The 27,642-nt window shown below is 41.4% G+C and overlaps 1 protein-coding gene across 1 annotated transcript in view; it reads right to left on the bottom strand.

Annotated features, from left to right (window-relative positions):
- ARHGAP26 (Rho GTPase activating protein 26) overlaps positions 1–27,642 on the bottom strand; it is a 461,308-nt gene that overhangs the window by 81,879 nt on the left and 351,787 nt on the right. Inside the window, 2 exon segments of the mRNA XM_017872973.1 lie at positions 9,715–9,853; positions 22,743–22,902. Of these exon segments, the coding sequence (XP_017728462.1) occupies positions 9,715–9,853; positions 22,743–22,902 (299 nt within the window).

Genomic DNA, 27,642 nt, shown 5'->3' with positions numbered 1-27,642 from the left:
TTAAGGATGCAAACTACCTGAAGGCAGGGACATGCTGTCTGGCCACACGGCATCCATTAATGTGGCTGGTGAGGTCAACATTAGCCATCCATTCCTGGTGCCTAGCCCACGGGTCACTGACACTAAGGCTCCGTGAATGGTTATAAGATAAATATTAAATATAAGGGAATAATACACAGTTAAAAATGTATGCTGCTGGAACAGAAAGAGGTAATTTTGTGTGACTGAATTTTTCAGGTGCTTTAGACAGGGACCATGAATGTCCTTGAAACCAAAGTACTGATGACAGTGGGCAGAGTTTTTGTTTTTTGTACAAATCAGGAACGGAAAAACATGAGTATGCAACCAAATCACTGCAACTAAAAAAGGAAAGCCGCAGAATAATTTTGGTGATATTGTACTTGTTCTGGGGGTTGCCATGGAAATCTGGGAGCTGAGCGACTTCACTTTCCATATTTACCAAGTGACTCCGACCCACTCTAATGGCAACCCCATCACACACGGGAGGCAGGAGCTCTGTTTATCACAGAACCCAAAGGCGAGGCCAGGAAAGCACTCACAGAGCCAAGCCAAATTCACACGTCTTGGCAGGCCTGAACAGGTCTGGCTCACTGAATACACAGAGCTGGAGGGTAAATATGAAACATTTGTGGGAGGTTTCCCACCATGCATGGGACTCTGTCAGAATACTAGCTAATATCCCAACTTTCCATGGTGCCTAAGAGTAGAGGGCAAAAAGAAGAGGCAAGAGGACTGTTCTTTAACAGCCTCTCAGGATGCCTCATCGAGCCAAAAGGAGGGAACAGACTCTCCACATGATCAAACAAGGAGAAAAGGGAGTTACCAGACAGCGCGAAGTTTTACAAAGACAAGGAGATTTACATAAAAAAATAGGAAGGCAAACACAAAATACCCAGAGGCTTTCCTGTGCTGTGGTCAGGAGAGAGGTGTACTTTCTCCTGCTTGTTAAAGTTTTGCAATGAAGTCTGTAATGTATCATCTTGACAAGATGGGATGATAATAGCACGGCAGCTTAATGAATTTTGCAATAAAAAATGATGAGTGTACAGCAATTTCTGAGTTTACCATCTCTGGGAAATACCCAAGTACATGGGAAGCTTGGAATCAGACTTTCCGAAGCAATTTTTACCCCCTGTAGCTCTTGCTCCTGATAATAGTGACATGCCAAGCCACACTAAAATCTGAGGTGGTCTCATTTCAGGCTGACCCAGCAGCCTCAGTCCCTATGATAAAAATAATCTTAGAAAGCAGTCTGCGTAATATGTTTGGGTATATAAAAACAGTTTGGGCAATTTTTTTTTTTTTTTTTTTTTTTTAATCTTAAAAAGGAGTTTGGGTGACGACAGACTCTACACATTGAGTTGAAAAGTAGGCTGGGCACGGTGACTCACACCTATAATCCTACCACTTTGGGAGGCTGAGACAGGCAGATCACAAGGTCAGGAGTTCGAGACCAGCTTGGCCAATATGGAGAAACCCCATGTCTACTAAAAGTACAAAAATTAGCCAGGTGTGGTGGCGGGCACCTGTAGTCCCAGCTACTTGGGAGGCTGAAGCAGCAGAATCACTTGAACCCAGGGGGCGAAGGTTGCAGTGAGCCAAGATTGCGCCACTGTACTCCACAGCCTGGGCAACAGAGCAAGACTCTGTCTCAAAAAAAAAAAAAAAAAAAGGTGAAAAGTAGAGTCAATCCATTGTTTTGATCATAGTACATGAAAGATGATATTAAAACTTGGACAGATGATCTTCAGCAAAACGACTTCTGATTATGGTTCTGTGTGGACAGACTGACTCTTTCCCTATAGCATCTGTAATAACCCTTTTCTTTGCAAAGGGAAAAAATGCCAATAACACTGAATTTCGTGAGAGAATGGGGAAGTCACTGTAGCTGGCCTGGGATTGCACTGATTCACAGGAAAGAGACATGGAGGCACAATGAGAAAGACTGGCCCTAAAACACCATTTCAGAAACCACAAGGGAGGAATGGGCCTCTGATGAATGTTGAATAGGGGATTGAATGATCAGAGTTAAATGGACTCTCTATTACTCACAAGACAGCCCTCTTTTCTACGTGAGAACTTGCTTTCAGGAAAAGTTGCTTTCCTGTTAATCTACAGTTGACTGGGATCTGAGGGAGTCCACGTACAGATGGCTTATATTCTTGCTCATTAGAAAGAAGGAAACTACACGTTTACTTACTTTTATACCACGACTCACTGCAAAATGGGTTTGAGATAGTACATGAAAGGTACAATTAGGGAGTTTTGTTTTTAATAACTTAAAAACAAGTGAATATATAAGAAATATGCATTTCTCTCCAACTTAGAAAGTATAGAAAAGCATTTGCATCTGCACACAAATATCCTGCATGGGCCACCCTCCAGCTGCATTCATTTTGGTGTGTAAAAGTCCAATTATTCTGCTACACAGAGGAATATATACATATACACACACACAGACATGTGTGTCATGCTTTTAACAAAGCAGACTCACATCATACTTAATGGTATCTGCTTTGTTCACTTGGTGATAGTGCCAAAAGCATGCGTCTAGAATGTGCTTGTTTTCATTTAATGGGTCTAGCTGGAACGTTTTTCCTGCCACAAGCTTTCCACAGCATCATTTTTTAATGGCCACATTATCAACATGCTTTTCAGTCACGTGTAGTAATTACACATAATTGACCCAAGAAACACATTACACACCTTCTGCAGCCTGTGTGACAATAGGAATCCATGTGAATAAACATGTCATCTTCCAAAGCAAACAGGTGTGCCCAGGGCACCCGGGATCTGCAAAGGCAACCTGAGAAAGGGCACATGCTACAGCTTTGACTGCTCAGAGAAAGGCATTACGTAAGCCTTTGAATAGTATGAATTCCCAGTCATGTTTCAACAAGGAAGACACACATGAGAAATACATAAGCTGAATTCTCAACCTCTCACTGGGCCTGTCTGGGAGAGGGTCCAGGATGAATTAACGGAACTAAAAAAATCATTCAGAGCTATAATCTCAGCAGCTAGTTAACATGATCCATGTAAAACAAGGCCCAAGAATCCCCTCCTGCCCCCACCCCCACTTCCACCGACACTGTACAACATGTCCTAGGCTGCTGATGTTTTTGCACTCAAGCATCAAACAGGTTCTTTCAGGGGCTGGGGGGACTCTGCATTTCCCTCACATATGGGCCTCCCCTTTGCATCTGCAGGCTCCAAAGAGGGTTATATTTCCTTAGTCAGTTGTAAGGTAAAACTATAGCCTGATGATAATCACCATAATTGTAGCTAACATTTATTAGGTGCTTACTATGGTCTAGGCCCAGCGTCAAGTACTTTATATATACTGGCTCACTTAACCATAGCAATTACCCTCCGAGGAAGCTATTACTAGTGATAGATTTTACAGATGAGAAAACGGAGGCTCAGAAAAGGAAAGTAACACACTCTAGGTCTCAGAGTGGTAGGTGATAGAGATGACATTAAAACAAGTCAGTCTCAGTCTGACTGCAGAGCCTGTTTTCATCCACCATGCCAGGGTGCTCCAAACCCCAACAGTGATTCAAAGAGATGTCCTGCTAATGAGAGAAGACAAGCCACCCTGACTGTCCCCACCTTCCCAAGCCAGTACTTCTCTAAATTGAGTTAGCATCGGCATCACTAGGGTGCTTTAAATATATAGATGCTTGAATCCCAGCCAAGACCTCCTGACTCAGAATATCCTGGGTAGGAGAGCAAGCATCTGTATTTTTAACAAGCTCCCCACAAGATTCGAATGCACACTCAAGTCTATGAACCTCTGTTCCAAGAAACGCATTTCAACATCTCGATATAAATGCTAAAGATTTGGGACAGAATAAATCCTAAGTGTCACCTTGCAACTTCTTGGAAGAAATCTATAAGGTACAAGACCTTGTTGCTGGCTCCCTTCAATCCTTCTGGCTCCCCCTTCTACAGCTGTCCGGAAAAAGTACAGCTTGTGTGTCAGTACCTTTCACCTAGATGTACCAGTACAGTCTCTGCTGGATGATGTATCTGTGTGGAAACTTGGAGATTAAACAGTAATCTCCTTTGCTGCCATTCATTTGGCAGCACAGTTGAAAAACCTCGTTCCATCTGTTCGAAGGTGATTGCAAATGAGCCTGAGTGGCCTGGCCGAGTATATGAAAGCTATCGTTCAACACGTATCACTCTCTGTGTAGTTGGTGCTAGATTTGGAGGGGAGACTGTCATGTGGCTGCAGCCTGCCAGGATGCATGTTGAGGAACCCATTCAATATGGTTCAGCTGCCCCCGTGTAGCCCTGGAAGCTGGAACAGATGGCTTTCATTGCTTCTGTAACTCAGGCTAGCAAGGTTTTCACTTTGGTAGCTCAAGAACTGACAAAGGCTCTCTTTTGGAGATGACAAAGTATAGGGAAGGAAGACTACCTAGGTACAAATCCTTTCTCTGCCATTTGCTAACAGTGTAACTGCTTAACCTCTCAACCTCAGTTTACTTGTCTGTAAAATTTGGATATAAGAACCTACCTCACAGGATTATTAATTGTGGGGATGACACGAGACAATGAGGTTAGCAGGCTCATAAGTAGAGCTATAATTATTTTTATTTTTATTATTATTAGATGAGGTTCAAATTTAGTTTGGCCTGAAAGTTCTTTACCGAATGTATCCATTTGTACTTCCACCCCAGCCCCTCAGCATTTTATGGGCAGACACCCAGCTTAATGAAACGTTGAACTCCAGGTTCTTAAGTGGAACTGGAAACATTTTCCCTTGGAGATAAGGATGAGCGTGCAGACTAGGTCACAACAGCTAACCCTAATGGAATGCATCTCCTGTCAAACCATCCCACAATTTGACAGCAAAATAACGATTGGTTAACAGTGTTACTTTGAGGTAGAATGACAGGGTTCAAATCTACATTGTTGCTGTGTAATCCTGAGTGTACACTATTTAATGTAAATTTTATTTCCTTTCAACTGTAAAATAGGGACAGTACCTGTGTCATGTAATTTTAAAGATTAATTGGGATGTTGTGGTGCACAATGTCCAACACAAGAAACCACCTGGTAAGTCATATAGTCATAGATATTAAACACAGACAAGCAAAAAATCAATTTCTAGGGAAAACATCTTCCAGGTTCAGTTTGACTAAATTACCTTTCTACAGTTCTCTCTGCAGTTCTACAGACAACAGCTACCCACTGCTACGCACAGAGACTCTCCCATCACAGACCACCTTTCCTATCTATTGGACCAGAATGGGATCTTCACATCATTTTGTATCTTTCTCAAAACTCCTTTCAGAAAACATTCCTTGACTGTCTACAGATAACTTTGATATCTAGTTCCTTCCTCACTAAAATATTCAATGGTTTCCGGATGGTTTGTATTTGTTGCTATGATGCTTTCTAAATCCTGCGTTTCCCCATCATTCCCTTTCCTCTTGTCCACAAAGTTTTAATCTCAGAGGCTGGTCCCATTTCACTCCTAGCCCCATTTCCATCACACATTGCCTATGATATGAGGAGCCATTTGCTGTCTTATAACTGATCTAAGTCCCTGCCCAGCACAGAGCATGAGAAATCATCAAGCTCTTCATTCTAAGAATAGATGACAGCTTTATGTTTAGGAAAAGGAAAACAAAACAAAACAAAATAAAACAAAAAACCACCTAAAGAAGACTATACTAATACCCATAGATTAAACAGAGAGAGTCTCAGGCAGGGACCTGGACACACAACTGGTCTCTTACACTGAAGGAAAAACTCCTTCTGGATAATAAGACACATATCTATGAGCATCATCTAATATCCCAGACCATGAGCCTGAAGTGCAGGTGCAAAGGCAGAGGCCTGAGCCTGAGGAGCTTCTTCTCCGGGAAGAAAGAGGCAAATGACAATCCGAGGCTAAGATTCACCTCTAAGAGCAAACAATGGGCTCCAACTTCCGCACAGAATAAGGACACTGCAGAGAGGTTGGGAGAAAAGCGTATGCTGCCAACAACACCTGGAGTCTCTTGGAGGGAAATACCTAAGTGAGCTACTCTGGAAGCCTCAGCCCCATTAAGCATTTCAACTGGGGAACTGGAAAGAGTACTGACAAATGGAATGCCAAATAAACATTAACGTGCAAGTGCATCAATGAAGAGAAAAAGGAGAATGACTGGACTCAAAAGAGATCAGGTGAACAGATTTATCAAAAGAAATGAGGTTCTGAAAATGATCGCAGGGCAAGTGTGAAGGTAGAGGAGAGGTATGCGGGAGTGCGCATGTGCAGCTGCCTATGGGTGCATGTGTGCCCTCACAGCACATCCCTCCAACCGGGCATCTGCTCTGTGGCAAGAACCTGAAGAAAGGTAAGGTCGCATCAAACCAGGACAGCTGTCACTATGAACTGAAAGGGCGCAGCAGGAAACTGACATGAACGGCAAGTGTCCACAGCCCACTGACAATATCTGAACCCAATTCTAGTTGAGTGGACAAAAGGAACTTGAGTTTGTGTACTTAAATTAAGAGGAAGGATGGAAGTCAGTCAAAATTAAAAGCCAGTTTGTGGATTCCAAATGGTGGTATGCATTCCACAAGTGGTACACAAAATAATTCTAAGGTGGGATATGGATGACCACTTTCCAACTTAATGGTTACATATTTATTTTAACATATATTAGAGAATAATACAGTGAGATCATCGAAGTCATGTTTTTAGAGTTCTTATGTGTCAGGATGAAGCCAGGGAAAGAAGTGAGTTGCTTTAAGGTTAACTTAAAGAAGTATATTAAATAAGTCACAGTGAGCCACATGAGCTATGTGGCTGTGGCACAAATGGTGAATGAGGGGTTAGGTACATGACTGGCATTTAAGCACTGAGGAAAGTGTGTCAGGAGGCCTCAAACTGAAATTACTGTTATATGGAAATACATACTTTTTTTCACAAATTATTATATTTGCATAATCATTACCTGTACTTTAATGCCAAAGAGTAAATTCAGCAAAGTGCTGGGAAAAAGTTTTCTTTGTCCATAGACCAGACAAAGGGAAAGGTGCATTGTGTGAAAACTTCACAGTGCATTATCATCTGCTCACCCAACAGTGATGGGTAGCTGGATTACAACCTGGGAGGGGGCAGGTCCCAGCAGAACCTTCCAGCTCCTAGCTCAGTCTTCCTCAGTCGACTCTCCCACTGGCCCCCCACAGGGTGCCCTTCATGCCGGTTTGGATAGTATACTAGCTTCCCAGAAAAAAAAGGGGTCTCTAAAACAAACCAATATATACACACAGACACATATAAATTGCAATTAAAGAACACACAGACTTGCAGTTATAATGTTTATTCTGAGAAAGGAGGGAAAGTTAGACTCCCTACAAATATCTGAGCCTACCTGTATGTGCCGGTCGTGTTTCCAGGGAGCATTTCCTAACATTAAGAGAAAGGCCCTATTGTTCACTCTCTTCCCCTTTTGCATCCCCTGTCTACCGTCTGCAGACATGGACCGAGCAGCTTGCTCTGCAGCTGAGACAGTCCTGCTTTCACACAGCCTTAACTTTCATCCTTTGCCTTGTGTGATAAAATTAATCTTGGACAAAGATCTAGTTGATTTTCTCCTGATAGCCATCATCATTCTTATGAGCCCCCAGACAATGCTTTAAAGCTTGTTCCAACGCTGCTTCTGCTTCAGTCTAACTACATACCCAGCACTATTTTAAGCTTAGGGGAATTTACCAATACTGTCTAGCCTCTCCTAATCTACACCATACACTGATTAGTACAAAACATTAGGTGACCGTGGCTGTCCTGGAAACCTGAGAAGCACATTACCCCATAGCCTGATGCCTCATTCATTCAGCAGGTGTGAGTGAGGCCAGTTCTGTTCCAAGTGTTCCCTGGTACACTCGCAGGGGCCCAGGCCACGTGCAGACCACATTGAGAGTGACCCCAGCCAGATATATTTAAAAGGAACACAGGCCACTGTGAGAAGGAAAGCCAATCCCAGGACAGGGTCAAAGTCCTGAAACCTTGTATATCTGTTGACCTAGAAATTCTTCTAAGAATTTATCTAAAGAAATGTTCATGAAATAAGAGCAGATTTAGTGAGAAGGATGTTAATAGTAGCTTTACTTATAAAAGCAAAATATTTGAAACAACCCTAATGATACTAAATACAGCAAGGTACAGCCACATGATGAGATGCAATGACATCTTTAAGTGCAGTAAGGGTTTTGGGATGGGAAGGTTTGCTTTTAGGAGTTATGGTAAGGAAGGCCATTACTTTAGAAATACAAGGGGATTAAATAACCACCTTTTTTTGTGACAAAAAGAAAGATACCAATCCAGATATGAAGCCTCTCCTCTTCAAGACACGGTAGCTCCCTGTCCTGCCTCTGTCCCTTTACCATACCTTACAGAAACGAGTAATAATAATGATGATGATGGCAATACCAGTGCCATCACCACCCAGCATTTACTGAGCACTGACTCTGCATCTGGCAACGTTTGAAGGGCCTTAATCCTCAGAACGACCCCATGAAATAGAAAGCATCAACCCTGTTTTGCAGAAGAGGAGAATGGGACCGCGACATATCAGTTAACTTCCCAAGCCACACATCGCTGATGAGCAGCAGAGGCAGAATCACACCCAGACGACCCAGGGCCAGAGTGTGTTTAACCACTGTGTTCCCCTGCCTCTCTCAGTGTAGGTCTCTCTAAGGAAGCAGCTGTGATGCTGACTTACATTTGTAGTCACTTGTCTACTTTCCTTACCCAGTTTTGAACTCCTTAAAGCCAAGGTCCCATGATTCTATTCCCAGTCCCTGGGAGGTGCCATGTAAACGTCAGCTGCATGAAAGAACCAGACTTGGTTATCTGTGTGTGATTAAACAGTAACCAATAATGGTAGTGGCAGCTCTCAGTAATTGGCCCTTGCCATGTCCCAGGCCTTATGCCAGATGCTGAAATGCATAATTTCATTTAATTCGCATAACTTCCTACGAGTGGGTCCTCTTATCTCTATTTTACAGATGAGCAGACGGAGGCTCTCTTAGAGCAAAGGCTGAAACAATACTGTATATTTTAGGGGGTCAGTATCTGATCATTGCAAGGAACTCAGAAATCCTGAGGTGAAAAACTGAGGTGATATAATTGTGGTGATAACACGCTGGTATTTGGAACAAGTAGGGTATTGTTCCCTAATTAATTCACTAATGATTTCAAATATTTTTAGGTGTCGACTCCATGCCAGGCACCATGACAGGTGGAGTAAAACATCAAGCTGAACAAGGTGCCACCCTCACAGAGTCACATTCTAGTAGGGCATGTGACTCACACTAATGGGTATTTCATTACAACTGAGAAAAGGAAAGGACACTGGCTCTATGGGAATTGCTAACAAAAGGGGAGCTGAAGAAGCAGTGCCTCAGCTCAGCTCTTACTGTGTCGGAGCAGGAGGAAAAGAGACTCAGCTGTTTGTTCACAGGAGATCTGGAAAGAGAATCCTCAACGGCAGCCCTTCCCTTTCATTCTCCCATCCTATCAGGGTTACTCAGCAAAGGCACGTGGGAGGGCACAATGATACAGTCTTCAAGGACACAAAAAGCCAGTAGCACACAGAGAAAAGCTGGAAGTGTCCACCCTGAGCCGCGGCAGGTAGCATGGGATGTCCCTGAATGCCACACTGGCCCTATGCAGCAGAGACTCACGTTTCTCTGTTGACTGAACGGTGTGGAAGAGCGTCAGGGGCCTCTCGCTGCAGGACGGGGGCTTGGAGTCACTGCTCTTCTTCCGAGACAGGTGCAGCTGGGCATTGGTGAGAGGCATATCGGGCACGGTGTTAAATATCTGCAAACAAAGTTTCACAACAAGGTTACTCACATCTGTGAACTGGGAAGAAAACAGGCCTGAAGCAGTACAACGGAAAGCTTTGCAGTGTCTTGGAATCAGCAAGAAAAGATCTGAGAAGACCACTGGCAGTTGCTCAAGACTTCATTTTAAACATTTCCAGGAAATCGCATTAAACATTCTCGTTTGGATGCTTATCCCAGAGTTTGATAACCACCCACTTCCATTTCTAACCTCTTCTGCCACAATTTCCACTGAGCGGCTTTTCATTGTTCTCTCCAGGGAAACAGAAAGTAGCTGTGCTCAATAGAAGCCACTGTCTGTTAACAGCACTTGAAGTTTTTGACTACCTTTGTCCAGAACCAATGAATCAAAAATTCCTTTATCTTTCTTCATTGGTTCTAAGTTCTTAACAATTACTTCATAACTTTCTTAAACTGTGAAACATGTATTTAAATAACATTTCATAAAGGGCCGCAGGGCAGGGCACCATTTCCCAATCCTCATCAATTGTCCTCAGCTGCAGCATCCTTGTCTAGTTCAGCAGTTCTGTGTTATCTGTGATGCTGAGCTTTTCCTCTTTTATCTTGATAAAAGTAACACATGCATACACACACACACACACACACACACACACACACACGTACTATGGACAATTTGAAAAATGCAGAAAAGTCTCCAGAAGAAAACAAAAAATTATCCCGATTCTACCACTTAGAGATAACCACTGTAAGCATTTAGGTTTTATTTAGTTACAAGCTTCTTTTTTGGAAGAGGGGATTTTATTCTTCTAAAAGTTCATGCTAAAAAATAAGAAGAAAATGATAGACAGAAATCATGATAACTCTCATCTTTATTTCTACAGATAGAAGTATGGCAGACTTTAATAATTATAATAGCTAATACTTACATGGTTCTTACCATGATTATAGTAGTAGCTGCCACTTATTGCAGACTCCCTTAGGTACCAGTCATCATACTGTGTTCTTTTCATGTAGCCCCCTCAGTTCTCAGCAATCCTGAGCAACAGGTAATGTCCTCAGCATTTTATAATGAAGAACTAAGGCTCAGGGAGGTTCAGTAGCCACAATTGTAGATACAATTTCAGAAAATAACAGTTTTTTCCCCCAGATTCCTTTTTAAATGCTTACAATAATACTGATGCTCATTCATTCAATCGACACACACCTTTTAAGTATCTCCTTTATAGTAGGCACTCTGGGCATAACAGTGAAGGAGGCAAACATGTCCTGTGGTTAAAGAGTCTGCCTTCCTGTAGCTATGGTTTACTGAGTCCTTGTCACACCAGGCACTAAGTTAAATGCTTTATATGAATTATCCCAGTTGACGTTAACACACACTTTTCATCATTGAAATTATATTCTTTATTCTGTGTGTATCATATACATTTCATCTAACATTATACCGTATTTCCTCATTAAAAAAATCTTCAGACATGATCCTTAATGGCTGCATAACACCCCCACTATATATTGAAAAATCAAAATTTATGGATCCATTCATTACCATCTCTTACTCTTTGAAGTTGGTCTCCTCCCTCCTGAGTTTTCTCCTTCCTAACAGTCTCTGATGTGTCTAGGGCCACTTTTCACCCATGAGTGGCCCTAGACACATCAGTCTTTCTCATGGTTCTCTCTCCTTTTCTGTGTGCATTTAAAAACAGAACTCAAAAGCTGATATGTAGGAAACAAAATCATAAGAATTATAAGAATTTCAGCCCAAACAGCTGCTCTCCATGGGTTGGCGGGTCCTCGGGCTCCAATGATGCCAGCCAGCTGGTTAAATCAGTCTCACTCCTAAACACAGCTGTCTGAAAACAGCAGTATCATATTTTCCCTAGAGGACTGAAAATTTTCAACAAGATAAACTGAATCACTACACGTAGCTGAGTTCAACTAGGGCAAGGGAATAAGAAGAGAAGGAATCAAAGTAAAAGCAAGAAAAAACTCCTAACTTCCCGACCAGCTGGAACCCCAAAAACAAGTTTACCAGTGCTACAAACATCTCCAGTCTCCTACTGAGCCTCTACAACAGAAAGAAAAGCTCAAGGACTGCAACCTCTAAGAAGCTTTCTCCCTACTCTTTATTTGGTCATCCTCAGGTGACAACCTCACTGTGTACCATTATCATTGACATTTAAAAATGGCTACTAAGTATGAGTTTTGCACCTGCCAGGCACTGTGCTAGGCAGACGCATCCCATGATGCATCTCTAAGCTGGAGGCCAACAGCATAGCAAGCTGGATGACTATCTCACAATGAGAGATTGCCTGCCCTGCCACACAGCTAAGTAGGAGAGTGACCGGGAGTGAAGTCCCAGAGCTGCAGCAGCCATTCATTTGGCTAATCTCCAGGCAATCTTCACTACAAAAGCTGTTGTCCCAAACATACAAAAATGCGTTTCAACCTAACAGTGTCTTCTAGCACCTTTCTGCCTCTGGCCTCAGTTACAGCAACTTCAGCAATCCCTAGCTAAGAGCATTTGAAAATGAATTCAGAGTTAGTGATAGGCCTGGTTCTCATTATTTTCCCTCACATCCTGCTTTGCCTCTGGCCTCCCAATTTTGTCTCTTTTTTTCTAATGAGTTATTGAAAATGAGATCCTCACCCAATTACAATGGGAACAAAAATAACATGGACTTCGATTTCAACTGTCAACAAAAATGCGAGCTTTTACTATTTCCTGAGAACTGTAGTAAATGCTGGAGAAACAAAGAAGAGTAACTTGTGAGGAAGGACCATGGCTTTAGACAGATGCGTGAAAAATTGCTTCCAAGAAAATATTTATGTACAGCAGAGCAGGAAGAGACACGAGAACAAATGAGGAAGAATTCCACTGTGCTCATCAGCTGTTTCCTCTAAAATAATTAAGTTATTCCAGCATAAGAGAATCAGCTCTGCAAGGAGATTTTTGCCATGGGCAAGAGCCATAGTCCCAGGGGCCAGTTCCCTGGGTCTCATTGTGAGCCAGGCCCAGACTCCTGAAGACCGCTGATAGGGCTATTCTCAGGATCAAATGAGATAATGTGCAAGGAAGTACACAGCAAAATGTCCAGTGCCAGACATGTGATTATCATAATTACTATTACACGTTCTTCCAAGGTACAGGGTGCCTTTGCAAATTAGATCAAGTCAGAGCAGACGACACAAACTTTTATTAATGACTCTGGAAAATCATTCCCCAAGTGACTGTTGTTTATTTAACTCTGACACTTGAACACATGCAAATTGTTTAAAGCCTGTTGACTGTCTGGCCATGTGTTTGCCTCTATGCTGAAAGCTCGAGTTAGGATTCTAATGAGAATCTGAATTATTCACAACTTTGTTGGTTATTCCAATCCTATTTCATTTTGGAAGGGATGATTTCAACAGAATCAAATGAAGTTTTCTTCAGTCTGCGGAGAAGAATCACTGTGCAAATGAGCCTGCTGAATGACGGAAGCAGGAGCTCATATAACCTATAAGCCATGGATTTATGGAGTTCTACCATGTGGCTGGAACAATCTACTCATTTCATAGAGACTTTCCAAATTAACACAAAAGGGGGAGATTTATTTTCTGCCCCAAGTGCCCTGTTAATCCTGTCCAAACTCACAAACTAATTCCGACTTAGTCAGGAATGTCTTAGAGATAAAAGTAAGGAAGACTGTAAGCCTTCTGGAAGCAATTGGGGAATAAAATTATAAAGCAAAAATAGAACTCTGGGTTACTCTTCCAAGTATCCCCAATTTCAAGCTTCCTGTAAGTGGAATTAGCAGATCCATAAATACCAAGTTACTGTTTCGCCTTAAGCTGCGAGTACCAGTGGTCAGGGGTGGTTTGGCCTCTGCAGTCAGACAGACCTGAGCTGATCCTGGTTCTGCTTCTCATTCAGCAGGCGGCAGCACCTACAGCTACATGGACCTCACCATCACTGACGCTGACATCACTGCCTATCCTCACATCAAATACAGGAAAGGAACTTAAGATCATCATACGGGTACAAATGAAGCAGGCTTTGGAGCTAGACGGACTAGAGTTCAAATCCTGACTTTGCTACCTACTAGCTATATAATCTCAGTCAAGATAATTAACCCTTCTGAGTCTGTTTCCCTTGTGCAAGTGGGGATCTAATATCTGCCTTGCAGAGCTACTGAAAAGATAATACACATAAAACGCTCAGTGCAGTATGTGGCAAGAGTAGGCATGAGATGGTGATGGTATAAATGACAATAAAAACAAACAGAATTTGAGCACTTATCATGCTAAGTTATTTACATGGATTATTTTACTCATAATAACCCTGTAAGGGAGGTACTATTATTCTTGCCCTCTTGAGATGAGAAAACTGAGACTCCCTGAGATTCACTGATTTGTCCAAGGTCACACAGAGAAGGAGTCCAGCTGGACTGGGACCTAGATGGCTTGACTGTCTGGGTCTTAAGCACTTGTGGTCTTTATAGCTACCATTAATTTGAGAGACAGAGGACAAAATGTGAAGATGTAAGTTTTGGAGTCTGGCAGATCTGATTTTAGTCACTTACTAGCTCTGTGACCTGGGCAAATTATAAAATTCTCTGACCTTCAGAGACCTTATCTGTAAAAAGTCCTAGGACTGTGGTGAGGACTGAAGCGCCTAATACAGTTTGACATTCAGTATTCAAAAGATATTACTGTAGTCAATAAAAAAGGAGACATACAAGAAGCGAAATAACTGGAGATTCAACAATGGATTATTTGCAGTCAGGACATGAGGATTTAATTTATAAGTGTAAATTTAATTACTGTTCTTTGCAAAACATTGATCTTAACTGCTTACAGCAATGGCAGAATTTTCTGTTCTTATTCCCTTGCACTGTCTATAAAATTTAAATTTCACTGATTCCCCTCTGGCCCATCTTGACATTGCAGAGCATTGACACTTGTGGAATTTGTTTTTATCCATGTCACATACACATTTTTAGACCTTCTTCAATCCCATCTGTCACATGTGCCTGCAATTTAAAAGGATTAGGAGTCTCCCTGTAATGTGTGTGGTGTACTCTTTATTATGTGCTGTGATTTTTATGGGAGGGAAATTAGGTCATGATGAAGAGCTCCTAGTCTATAACTGCAAAGTAGCTCTGAGACAATAAATCAACAGCAGAGGCCTGGGGATTACAACGCAAAACAGAAAGGTTTATATGAGCAATGAGACTGAGCATGTTCTCAAGACACAAATGCACCAGGGCCCATAGTAATGTGGGACTGGTTTGTTTGACGCATTAGGAATGTAGACCTACCACTGTTGAGTACGGCTCTCTCCTTCTCATGACAGACAATGCAGCAGAGGACTGCATGGTTCAGGAGAAGCCATAAACCCAGCACCTTCACAGTGGAAGCCAGGCAAGTCTTAGCAGGGCTTATTTATTGTAACTGTTAAGAAGCCAAATTCAGAGGCTGTAGCTGCAGAGGTTTTTTAAGGACAGTTGGAAGTCCTATGCCCTGTTGATATCAGCATTTTGGCAGAGGGATCAACAATTTAGAAAGTAGTTTGGGGAGTTGTATTAAAAATCTCTCAAAAGGAACCAATTACATTTAGTAACTGAGGGTATATATAGACAGTTTGGGTAATCCATGGAGAGCTGTGATTTTCCATATCTCCAAAAAGATTCTATTTCCTGTTCTCTTTGCTGACAAAGATGGATAGATGAAAACACAACAACAATCTCCACCTTTATTTGAGTAATATTAAAGGAGCTTCACAATTCAAACAATTACTGGTTTATCTAGGATTTATTGGGGGAAATACATGTGTTCAAATGCACAACCTACCTTATCACATTAATGAAGAGTACCTTACACAGCACTTACCACTAAAAAAAAGAAAATAGCCCAGTGGCAGAAGCATTCTAACCTAACACACAAGTAAATCTAGCTTGTTTCTGAACCCTAACAAGGAGAGGAACAAAAAGAGTACAAGCAAGAACCATTGGAAGGAAAGTCAACAAAAAATTTAAAAATAAAAATCGATGAACAAACTACAAAAGCCGTGACCATGGGACAAGATTAGCTTCCTGAGTAGGCAAGAGTACCAACGACTATCTCAATGCAGTGAAGCTCCAGGCATACCTTTTTATTAATTTCACATATCAACAACTGTTTGAAATAGCAAAGAAATAAAACGCGACTTCTAAACACCTGTCAGTTGCCAAACCAACTATATTTTATTAATGGATGCACATTTTGTGCACAAAGTCCAGAACTAGTGCAATGGATTTCAATGTTACCCGTATTTTGGTAAAAGCAGATCAAGGCGCATTGGTGGCCCAAATCAGTTCAAATTGAGCTAACTACATTGTAAGCCACTAGCATTTGACTGGGAATGCGAGGTTGCTTAGGATTTAGTCCTTAGTCCAGTTGTCAAGCAGGGTCATCCATGATTACTAGCTCCTCTCCTTGACATCTGAGGTTAAAAGTTAACACATTAAAAAAGGGCACTGATCTTTGGGGATTTCTGAGAATTAACAGCTCAAGGATCAACACTCTCACCTCTTCCAAAGCTAACTGATGGACTGGGAAAGGAATTATTATAACTTACTTTGTCAAACATTAATAGGCATCAAAAGAGGCAATGCTGACAAAAGCCTGTAGTACATAACACATGAACACACATACATCCTGTTCCATGTACAGAAACCCTTTCGAGTGCCACAGTCACAAGAAACAGCATGGACTGTTACAGAACAAGTGCAATCCTACTATTATGTGTTGGAATTTAACAGCAAGGGGACACACACACACACACACACACACACACACACACACACACACAGTAGCCTGAAATTTCATGTTGAACCAAAACTATGAAAAGCAGGCAGTTTGTTTTCTTGATAAGGTTGGCCTTCTTAAACATCTAAAATTGTCATCGTCATTAGCAAGTAAGCCTTTAAAACACTAGGTAAAGGGAAAACCTTGTAAGAAATATAATTTCTGCGCTTTGAGATCTTGGACCATGACAGCATTCAATGTTTTGTTTGTTTGAAAATCTTAGCTAGAAGCATAAAAATACTGGTTGCTTTTACCATCACCTTAAGTTTTTGCCTACTTTATGTTTTAAGACTCAGTGTGATGAGGTATGAGTTTGGGGAAAAGATTCTGTTCATACGGAAATGGTAATTTTGCATAACTGACTGCTACCTTAACATAGCGTGGGAGGAGCCAAAATCTTTGCCATCTGAGCTTTCAACTCTGAAACTTGACTGTAGGTAAAAAGAGCTACACCATCAAATCTACTCTTTAGTTCTCATATAATTCAAAGAGAGTCCAGCGTATGGATCATTAATGGGAAATGATGCTATGAGCTAGTATTTCCCCTTAGGAAGTCTGGCCAAAAAAAAAAAAAATTAAGAATCTCTCTCTACCCTCCAAGCAAAGCCTGTAGGTCAAAGGTGACACTATCTGAGCTGCAGGTTTAGAACAGTATGGTTAACTCTACTGTGTTGCTATTTATTTAATGTGTGATTTTGATGTCAGCAATCAAAGTACTATTTGGTTCAGCTTCCAGGGATGTCTTTCTAAAGTGCTGACATAATCATTTTAGCCTCTACTTGGAAACCTCTGAGAGCTCCCAGTTTTCAGGAGTCAGTTCAAAACCTTTTCCTACAGCTTTCAGGACCCTTAGCAAATGGACTGAATCCAGCTCTCTGGCATCATCACCCACTACTTGCTAACCAATAACCCACAGTCTTTCACAACCATGTCATTTTAACACAAACAACTTGATTAATGCTGCTCCTCTGAGTGGCTGTCCCTCCTATCTCTACTCTTTCTCTGCCTAGAAAACTTCTATTGATCTGTCACAGCCCAATGCCACTAGAATTAAATTATTTCTCCTCAGTGATGCCATAACACTTTATTCATCCTACTGGAGGTCATTTAGCACATTGTATTACAGTTAGTTCTATCTTGATAAAATGGGAGTGCCTTGAAAAATGAAGGACCTATTCTACTTATCTTTGGCCAATGGTAGATATTCAATAAATGTGTACTGCATTGAACAGAGATAAACTAGAGTAGATTTTGAAAGCTTGGGTTCTGAGAGTAGTACTAAGTTCAACCCCTGTTCCTCTCCTAATCAGCCGCTTCTTAAAATGTCTGCACTTCAGGCTTATAATCTGTAAAACAGAGCTAAAATATTAACCTTATAGGGTTGCTGTGAAAATTGAATGATGGATATAAAGCTGCTTAGCACAATATCTTGTAAACAATAAGCGATAAGTAAAAGTTAGCTATTACTATCATCATCATTATTATTTCTGGATTGTATTCATTTAAAGGATTCATTCATTTAATTGAGTAAACAGTCAGTATGTATCACCAACATAGAAAAAAAATTTCCATGAGCCCCCAAACATAATATCATATCTCCTAGTTGTTTCCTCTCTGTCTCCTCCTAATGTAGGTATTTATTTCCCAGAACTGTGCCAAACACTGCTTCCCTCCCAGGTCTGTGAGAGAGGTGGAGGACAGAGGTTCTGGACTACTGTGACAGGGTAAGCAGGTCGCTACTGCGTTCTATCTGACCAAACTCAAGTTGTGTGTGAAACACATCACTATGGTTCCCAGGAAGAAGACATAGATGGATTCTCTGGGTTGCAGGGAGAGGGTGTTTCTAGCTTTGCAGGTACTATCTTGAGGGCGTATGGATGTGAGTGACAAAATAAAGGAGATCATGTTCACTGTTAACCCTTGGCTGAATGTCTAGTGTCAACCCTTGGAAAACAAGAGAAAGACACACAGGCAAAGAGAGAAAAGATTGTATGCCTTAGCTAGTTAGAACACAGAGGTCTCTTACCTTCTATTGAAAAAGAGGTGTTTTACCAGGTTAAAGAAACTGGATTACCCACTTCTCTTTCCTTTTTCTTTAATGCCAATCTTAAAATGTTTTCCAATTTTAGATATTTATGAGTTGGTTCTCCACACCCAGGCTCACAAAGGGCGTTTAAGGGCTAAAACTGTCACTACCACCAGATGCCTGAGGCCCCTGGTTGAATAAAAAATGGCAGTGCAGAGAAGAAGCGGAAAAGCACTCTCCATAAAAACACTGGGTTGCTACCCAAGCTCAGCACAAGCCGCTGATAAGAAAGCAGAGTCATTCCTAAAGGGAACTAAATGCAAACTTGCTGGGTACCGTAGATCCCCTGCAAAGATAACGGTCAACAATCCTCCCACGCCTGTGTGCACACACTGTTCCTCCCACCCAGAGGTGGCTTCTCGCTCCCCCTGCCTTGAATCTGGCTGGACTTGTGACTTGCTTTGGCCAACAGAATATGACAGAAATGATACTTTGTTCCAGGCCTAAGCCTTAACAGCGCTTGCTATTTCTGTGTTTACTCTCTTGGAAGTTGGAGCTGGACTCCTGAATGATGGGACAGCACCTGGAGAGAGGGGGGTCTTTTGGAGGAGGATCAAGGCATTCTGGTCCACAGCTAGTACCAAAGTCCCAGTTGTGTGGAGTGAGGACACCTTGGACCCTCCAGTCCCAGTCAAACCACCCCAGCTGATACCACAAGGGGCACACATGAGCCCTTCCCAAATTTCTGACTCACAGAATTGACAGTAATAAAATAATTGCTATTTTAAGTCACTAGGTTTGGAGATGATTTGCTATATAGCAATATAAAATCAAAACAGGCATCTTATGGCTCTCTCCATCTCTCTGTCAATGGAGTGGCTCCAATGGCTAGATGCCTGGGTTTCCACACCTTCTTTTCAGCACTATGCTCCATTTATTCCTAGAGCCCTCCTAATGATTATTCTGAAGCACAAAGTAAATATCTTATATAAAATGTTAACATGAGAGAATACTATGCCAGTCGCTAAGGGGGATATATACTTCAGCCCTGCAGTGGGGCTTGTTTCAAGCAAGCTTGTTTCGTATGAAAAGGTGCTGCTGGAAAGCATTTCTTCAAGTGGGGTTTCAGAATTTTGTCTAACTTTTGACACTAAAGACTAGATAGAAGAATAGTCACCCCTAGACATCTGTGTGTGTGTGTGTCTGTGTGTGTCTGTGTGTGTGTCTGTGTGTGTTTCTATTATAGAAAATTAAAGCCAAGTCTAAGGAAATGCTTGGTAAATATTAACGAAGACCTTACATACTATGAATTTTTATGTTTTAAAACATTTTATTTATTTATTTTAGATGTAGGATCTCATTGTCACCCAGGCTGGAGTGCAGTGGTGCAATCATAGCTCACTGTAATCTTGAACTCCTGAGCTTAAGTGATTCTCCCACCTCAACCTCCCATAGCTAGGGTTATAGGCATGTGTCACCACATCCAGCTGATGTTTCATTTTTATTTTTTGTAGAGATGGAGGTCTTGCTATTTTGCCCAGGCTGGTCTCAAACTCTTGGCCTCAAATGATCCTCCCACCTTAGCCTCCCAAAACACTGGGATTACGGGTGTGAACCATCGTGCCTGGCCAACACTGTGGATTTTAAAGAGCAAGTCTCTGACAACATCCTTCTGAGGACATAAAATTGCTCTGGATTTGATGGCTAAAGTTAAGTTCTATTGGCAGGGAGTTTATACAAAGTATTATCACCAGAAAGCCAGAGGCCAGAGCATAGCCATGGATGCTTAGAATTGTTGTGAGGTGAACACCACAGACTTCCAAAAAAGACTGAGGAAACATTTCCTTGCTTTATACCAGGCTAGGCCTGAAGCTACACTGAAAAAGGAGTCAAGATGGCTTATTCCAGTTGCTTTCACAAAGACAACAAACCCTATGAATATGAAGGACGACCTTCCCAGAGTAATATACATGTACTGTTCTCAGAAGTCATATACCGTAGCTTTGGTAATATTCTATTGATCACATAGGCTAGCTCTATTCAGAGGTGGAGGGGCCTAAACAAGGGAATGAAGACTGGTGGACAGAATCACTGGGAGCCATGTTGGAGGCTGGCTGCCATATTCACCCAAAACCAATGTACTGGTGCCTACTGAGGAACAAAACACAACGTCCCTGCTTTCCTGAAGCACACATGCTTGAAGAGGTCAGAAAGCCAATGGATCTAATCATTAAGAAAATTTTATTATATGCTCTATAATTTATGAAGTCCTATGTGTTAAATAAAATTTATAGGCGGCCATTGGTTTGGACTGAGCTCCTGCCCTAGGCTCAAGAGACCAAACCAAAATGCAGTCACTCCTGCTGAAGTTCTACGCCATCAGGTCAAATATAAGTTGTTTGTCTGACCTTCCAATAAATGAGGGGAGAGATAACAGGCAAATCCCCAGACAGGCCAGTTTTAGTCAGCACATAAGGAAGTCCCCTCTGCTTTAACTTTTATAAGGAAAGTAACTTTAAAACAATTAATCTGCTTTTTGTTCTCTTCTTTAGCTCTATTCTGTCTATAAAGCCAACCTCCTCTGCTCGGCTTACTGGCACGCTCATTCTATTTTACAGAACGAGGTATTGCCCAATTCTAGAATCTCAAATAAAAGTCAACTAATATCTTTAAACTTGTTGTAATTTTGTCTTTTGATATATGAAAATAGACAACGTGGAATAAAAGGAAAAGGGAATGGTGGAAGTTGGGATTATAATTTCAAACAGAGAGATCTAGGTAGGATTCACTTAGTACACTTGAAGGAAGTGAGGAAATATGCCATGTGGTTTCATGGAAGAACAGTGTTCCAGCCACTGGGAACAGCAATTGCGAAGGCCTGAAGTAAGAATGTGCCTGAGGTATCCAAGAAACAGCAAGGCAGAAACAAGATGGCTATAGGAGAGATGCAGGAGATGAGATCAGATAGTAACAGTAAGAGGACAGAGACTATGTGGGCGAATGTATGAAATGGGAAGCCACTGGATGGTTCTTAGCAGACAACTGATACTATCTGACTTAACATTTTAAAAAGTCTCATTCTGGTGACTGATACCAGAATTGACAGGCCAAGGGTAGAAGAAAGAAACAAGTTAGGAGGCTCTTGTAAATAGTCAGACAAGAGGTAGTGGTAGCTTACAACATTATCAGTGTAGGTGGTGAGGCATGGTCAGATTCTGGAGTTACTGTGCATGATTAATTTGCCATTCTAGGCAAAGTTTTTATTTAAGAGGAACAGCATTTTTTATTAGATTCCAGATTTATTGCTGCCAAATGGTGCTTTAGGGAACCCTGCACAAGTTCTGAGAAGCTTCATAGGGATGTGTGTGTAAGAGCAATGAAGTGGGTCAGAGGACTGAAGCTTTATGTCCCCTCCCCAGTTTCATAAGGGCAGCTCTGCATGAACATTCTTCAAATTGGGGGATGAGGAAAACCTTCAAAAGAAAGACTAGGAACTCCGATTCCCCAAAAGAAAAGACAGACCATAAAAACACATGCACACAAACTGTATAAAAAATACAACACCATTTATAAAATTGAAAGGCAAACTATAGGTAAAAATATTTGCGACACAAGTGAAGAAAGTTAAATATCCCTAAATTTAAAAAACTCATAAATTCGTAAGAAAACAATCAAGTAAGAAATGGGCAAAGGGTGTTCCCACAATGAGGCTCATAAGAGTACTTCCTTCATTGAATTGCTGTGAGGATAAAATAACAATATATATATAAAGTGTTTAACACAGTTCCTGGCACAGAATGCTCAATCAATTTTACCCACCACTGCTGCCACCATAACCACTGCTGCTGTCATCGTAACTACCACGGTTGACACCTTTACCACCACCCTTACGTTATCATCACCACCATCACCACCATCACTACCACCACCAGCAACTTCATCATCATGACAGTGTAAGAGCGATGGCAATGCAAATCTGAATCAACTCTGAAGGTCAATTCCAATGCAGCTTCCCCCCAAGTACATTCTTCACTTGTGATCAATTACATATTACCTTTTCATGGTTTTCGATTAGGATCTCAATGACAATGTTCTGAAATTTGATGTCCATGATGGCTGCTACTGTTTCTTCCTGAGGCCTCAGCAGAGTGGGTCCAAACACTACGCCAAGGTTTGCCACCGTCATCAAATTCTGCTTGTGGTTGTTAGCAACACTGGGAGGAAGGAAAAGAAAAGGTACCAATGAGAGAAAGTGTACACAGAGATACCAACCTCCCTGTAGCCTTCCTATCTTCCTATCTACAGACTCCTCATCTGTAGGAGCCAGAACTTGGGACATCGTCAGATGCCACAGGAGTCAGAAAATCTACCACATTTCAGAAATCTTCAGCATCCAGGTTAATTTGCTATTTCAGGATATGACACTCTTTATCATTTCCATTTTGCCTAGAACAACCAACCAACCAAAGCAACTATCTGCCAAATTACTAATCTTTGAACATCTGAATCCCTGTTTTGCAAGTCCAGGTAAGTGCTAATCCCTCTTAATTACAATTTATGTACTTGGCAGCTGCTTAAACTGCAATCATTAGCATTTTTCTCCATGGCAAATGGAAAATTTCTTGATGGCTTTAATACATTTGCAAACATAAGCACAAAACAGACATAATTTTTTAAATGGGCAGATCTGGATATTTAAAACCAAGTCAGGAAATTCTGCACTTTAGATTTAAAGTATTAAAGGCTGATCAGATTAAACATGTGGCTCACATTAAGTGAAATGTGGCGCACATTAAGTGAAATGTGGCATAAACAGAAATAAAAATGCACTAGTGCATATTCATCTATATGGCTGTGTTTATATTGTCACTTATACTCAAAGTCTAACAAACACACAGGGTCAACAGTCGCTAGGTCTGGGTAATTTGCTAAAGACATAGGCATATTTTTGAGTAAACAACTACTCAAAAGATGTATCTGAACTCCACATGCAGGCCACCAGGACATAGCTATAAAACTCAATTGTTCACTTGTTGGCCCCATGTATAAAAACATATAAATCATCTACTGGCAACAAATAAGTTAAAAGTTAATGCCATTCAGTTTTGTTGAGAAAATATCAAGAACTTACCTAAATCACCTGTTACAAGAAGGAAGCTATTCATTACTAATTTGAAACTAGAGACAAATTGGGTAAAGATAGGCAGTTTGCACAGACCTACCTCCCTAGCATTTAGTGCTATTTATATGGAGTACTTTTTCACACAATTCTATAAATGCCTGCAGTGTTTCTCTGGTATACTTTTTTTTTTTTTAAGGAAGAAAAGAGATTATACTGCCTTCAGTGCTGGCTTTTAAACTGAGCCTTTATTGAAATACTGTATCAACCCATTTTATTAGCAGATGTGTACTTTTCTATAATTTTTTTAGGGCTAAGAGTTTAACTTTCTCCTCTAAAGGTGGGCAGACCATGGTTAGGTTTATGAAACTTTTAACTGTGGCACAGCCCAGTTAGAAAGAGGATTTGCTTTTTGATTGCTAAGCAACACCTGCAGCAGGGAGAGTGGCCTGTTTCTGGTCCACATAAAGAATATTTTATAAACATTTTCTTAGTTCTTGCTGAGTCTCCTGGTTTTACTTATGTTTTCCATTCTACCCAGAATCACATCACATTTCCAGTCTGACGAAGTTCATGCAGATAGTCAAATTCTAACCTGGCAAGGGGGAGAGACTTTGGTTCTGCGGATCAGTCAATCGGCAAGTATGTATATTTACAAGCTGCTGTTAACATCACTACTTTCAACATCAGCTCCTCTGTGTGGGAAGGGAATTCTAAGTCCTTATACTTCCCCTCCCAAAAGAGCTAAGTCATTAAACTTACCCTCTTGTCACAAAAGTCCCATGTGCAAGTGAATCAACAAGCTATTTTTTTTTTATGACAGTACCTTCAAATTGTAGACCAGTATAAAAATACATGGTTTGGATGATAATCATTTTTCCCTGTCAGGCTTCTCCACACTACATCTGACTAAAGCAACAGTCTCCTAACTAGGACTCCTGACCCAAGAACCTCTAACTTCAGCTTTATCCTCCCTGCTATCAGCAGCTCCACCTAAAACTCAGCTCTCAAACCTCCCCTGGCGAGAACACAATGGCATGGCATATGTGAATGGTCAGCAATGCTTTTATTGTTTAATTGTTCTGATAATGATGACTGTAAACCTGTCATGGGCCCCACTGTTTTTCTTTCTTTCTTTCTTCTTCTTCTTCTTTTTTTTTTTTTTTTTAAACAAACAAGGCCTTTCTCTGTCATCCAGGCTGGAGTGCAGTGGCATGATCATAGTTCACTGCACCCTCACACTCCTGGGCTCAAGAGGTCTTCCTGCCTCAGCCTCCTGAGTAGCTACCACCACCACACCTGGAGAGTTTTTAAATTTTTCTGTAGGGACAGAGTCTTGCTATGTTGCCTAGGCTGGTCTTGAACTCCTGGTCTCAAGTGATCCTCCCAGCTTGGCCTCCCAAAGTGCTGGGATTGTAGGCGTGAGCCACTGTGCCTGGCCTATCTGACTATGTTTAACACAAAGTCTGAACTCTTATAAAACAGAATACCTTTCCTCAAATCACCGCTAAGCCTTCCTGTGCCACTTCCCAGCTCCTGGTCCCTGGGCAGAGTGACTCAATATTTCTAAGCTTTGGGTTCCTCATCTTTAAAAAAAAAGAAGAGGTTAGGTGAATAACATACCTACTTCATGTGAATGTTGTACAGATTAAATGTGATAATGCATGGGATATGTGGTAATTATCATACTAATTCACTTTTCACTCTCATTCCACTTCCACACCTCTCTGCCTTTGTCCATATCATTTCTCTGCCTGGAATGTTCTTTTGTTGCTTTCTTTGCTTGGCAAACTGCTAATATGCAAGGCTCAGCTCAAATGGCCCATTGCTTTCTGTACCTTCCTCTCACCTTTCTCCAATCTTCTGTTCCCAAAAAAGGCAGAAGTGTTGGCCTGCTCCTGCATTTATTACACAGTGTTATCATCCCTACCAAGGCCTGAGAAGAGGAAGTATGGTATTTCATTTGGTAGCACCAGTGCTGAGCACACTGCTTGGCACAGGAGATGCATAATGAGCATTCACTGAGGCATTAAAAGATGAGGGGAGTTTCTGAGTAGGCCTAAAACAGTTATTCCCAACCCAGCTACTTACTCATTAAACTTCAAATTATTGTTGATGATTTTTGGGGAATGTATCTCAACTATCCCCCAACCTCCCTTTTTAAAGTCTTAAGCTAGTTCCACTTCTTAGACTTAATTAATGAGTAATAATTACTTGGATTTGCAGGCCCCAGTGCCCAAAGGCATTTGGAAAAAAGGTATTGTAATTCTGGATTAGCAACTGTGAATATAAATAAGCTTGAGGTTACCCAGCATAATTCATTTCCCTTTTAATGATCCATGTTATTTTAGAACTTAAAAGACACATTGATCTAAGTCTTAGGAAACTTTTTTTGGGGGGAGGGGGTAGTTACACCTTTCATTATTAATGACCATTATCTTTCGGCACACTGAAGTAATAAATTGATCTGTCAACTTGATTATTACTGCTCACAACTTGGTACAGCTATGTTCATTACTCCAGAATGAATTATTAATGGCTTGAGATCTCTACGTATCCCGGACAGAAAGGCCTAGACCTTAGCCTCTGCAGGCACTAGCCATCCATTATAGCTGGATGAATTTACAGATGTGTGAGAAACAGGCTGGCAGAGCACTGAGGAGCCGGTCCAGCAGAGGCCACGGGACTCGTTCATTAGCAAGGTCTATAAAACACAGACGACCTGCTGTTTTGTTAAATTGAGCTGTCTGAGTTCCTCCTCACACGGCTCAGAATGTCATGTTGAGTCTTGACTTAAATCTACACAGAGAAGTTTCTTGTACACTTCACACTGCAGTGAAGGAGTCTGTGACACATGCCTTTCAGATCCCTACGTCCACAGGCTGTAATGTCTTTTGAAAGAACTGCCAATTCTATAGGCTTCCTCTGGATGCTGCAGAGAAGAAGTTTTGCATGTGACATTCACTTGGGAGAGACCCAGTTTCTTCTGTGATCATCAGAATGGCTGCATCCACTGAGAAGCAGTGGATCTCCTGAGGGGCATGACTTTAAGGCAGTTGTTGGGGGTGGGGAGGTATATGTACCCCATGTTCCAGGCAGTTCCCTCATGAACTGCAATCAATGAGGAAAGAGCATGTTCCATGGAAATGGCCTTGGCAGAGGGGACTCTTGCCACCTTTGCTTTAAGGGGAAATAGATGGAGATGCTGTTTTGGTCTGATATCCTTTGAGAGGCAGAAGGAGGTAAATCACTTTCAGATAAAGATGGTGGTGAGGAGGGTGGCAGAGGGAGCATTATGACGGGCATAGACAGTAGCCAACCCTTGTGGGGCTTGTAAGGCAGAGACCCCCAGGCTGTCAAAAGGATCACATCTGTTTTCCTAGAGTTTAAACGAGAGCCAGAGCTCTATAAGTGCTACGTAGTACTTTAAAACACCAGACTGGTCCTAAAGTAGTCCAACAATACGTAAGCTTATTGTAGGGGTTGCAGATAAGTTTCATCTTGAGGCCTAGAGTGCTATGTTGAAAAATGTCAAAGAGGAGTACTGGCTCCACTGGATACAATGTAGTGACAGATTTGCAGTGTGCCATGGGTTGGAGGGGTGGAGCAACAGCTCATCCCACTTATCCACCATCACTTACTTGTTTGCTTAAGCATCCAATATTAAACAGGAACTTAGGCTTACAGAGCGTTTTAGACTTTTTTAAAAAGTTCTACAACAACTTTTTATGTTTATCTGAGCTACATAATAACTCTCTAACAGTAGCGCTCAAACTTTCTGACAATGACCCAAGGTAGGAAGTATATTTTACCAAGCAATACACACATACGTAAA

The sequence above is a fragment of the Rhinopithecus bieti genome, unplaced genomic scaffold (assembly GCF_001698545.2).
Source record: "Rhinopithecus bieti isolate Rb0 unplaced genomic scaffold, ASM169854v2 scaffold_7438, whole genome shotgun sequence".
Classification (NCBI taxonomy): Eukaryota; Metazoa; Chordata; class Mammalia; order Primates; family Cercopithecidae; genus Rhinopithecus; species Rhinopithecus bieti.
The sequence above is the reverse complement of the archived record's forward strand: the minus strand, read 5'-3'. Positions and strand labels throughout refer to the sequence as shown.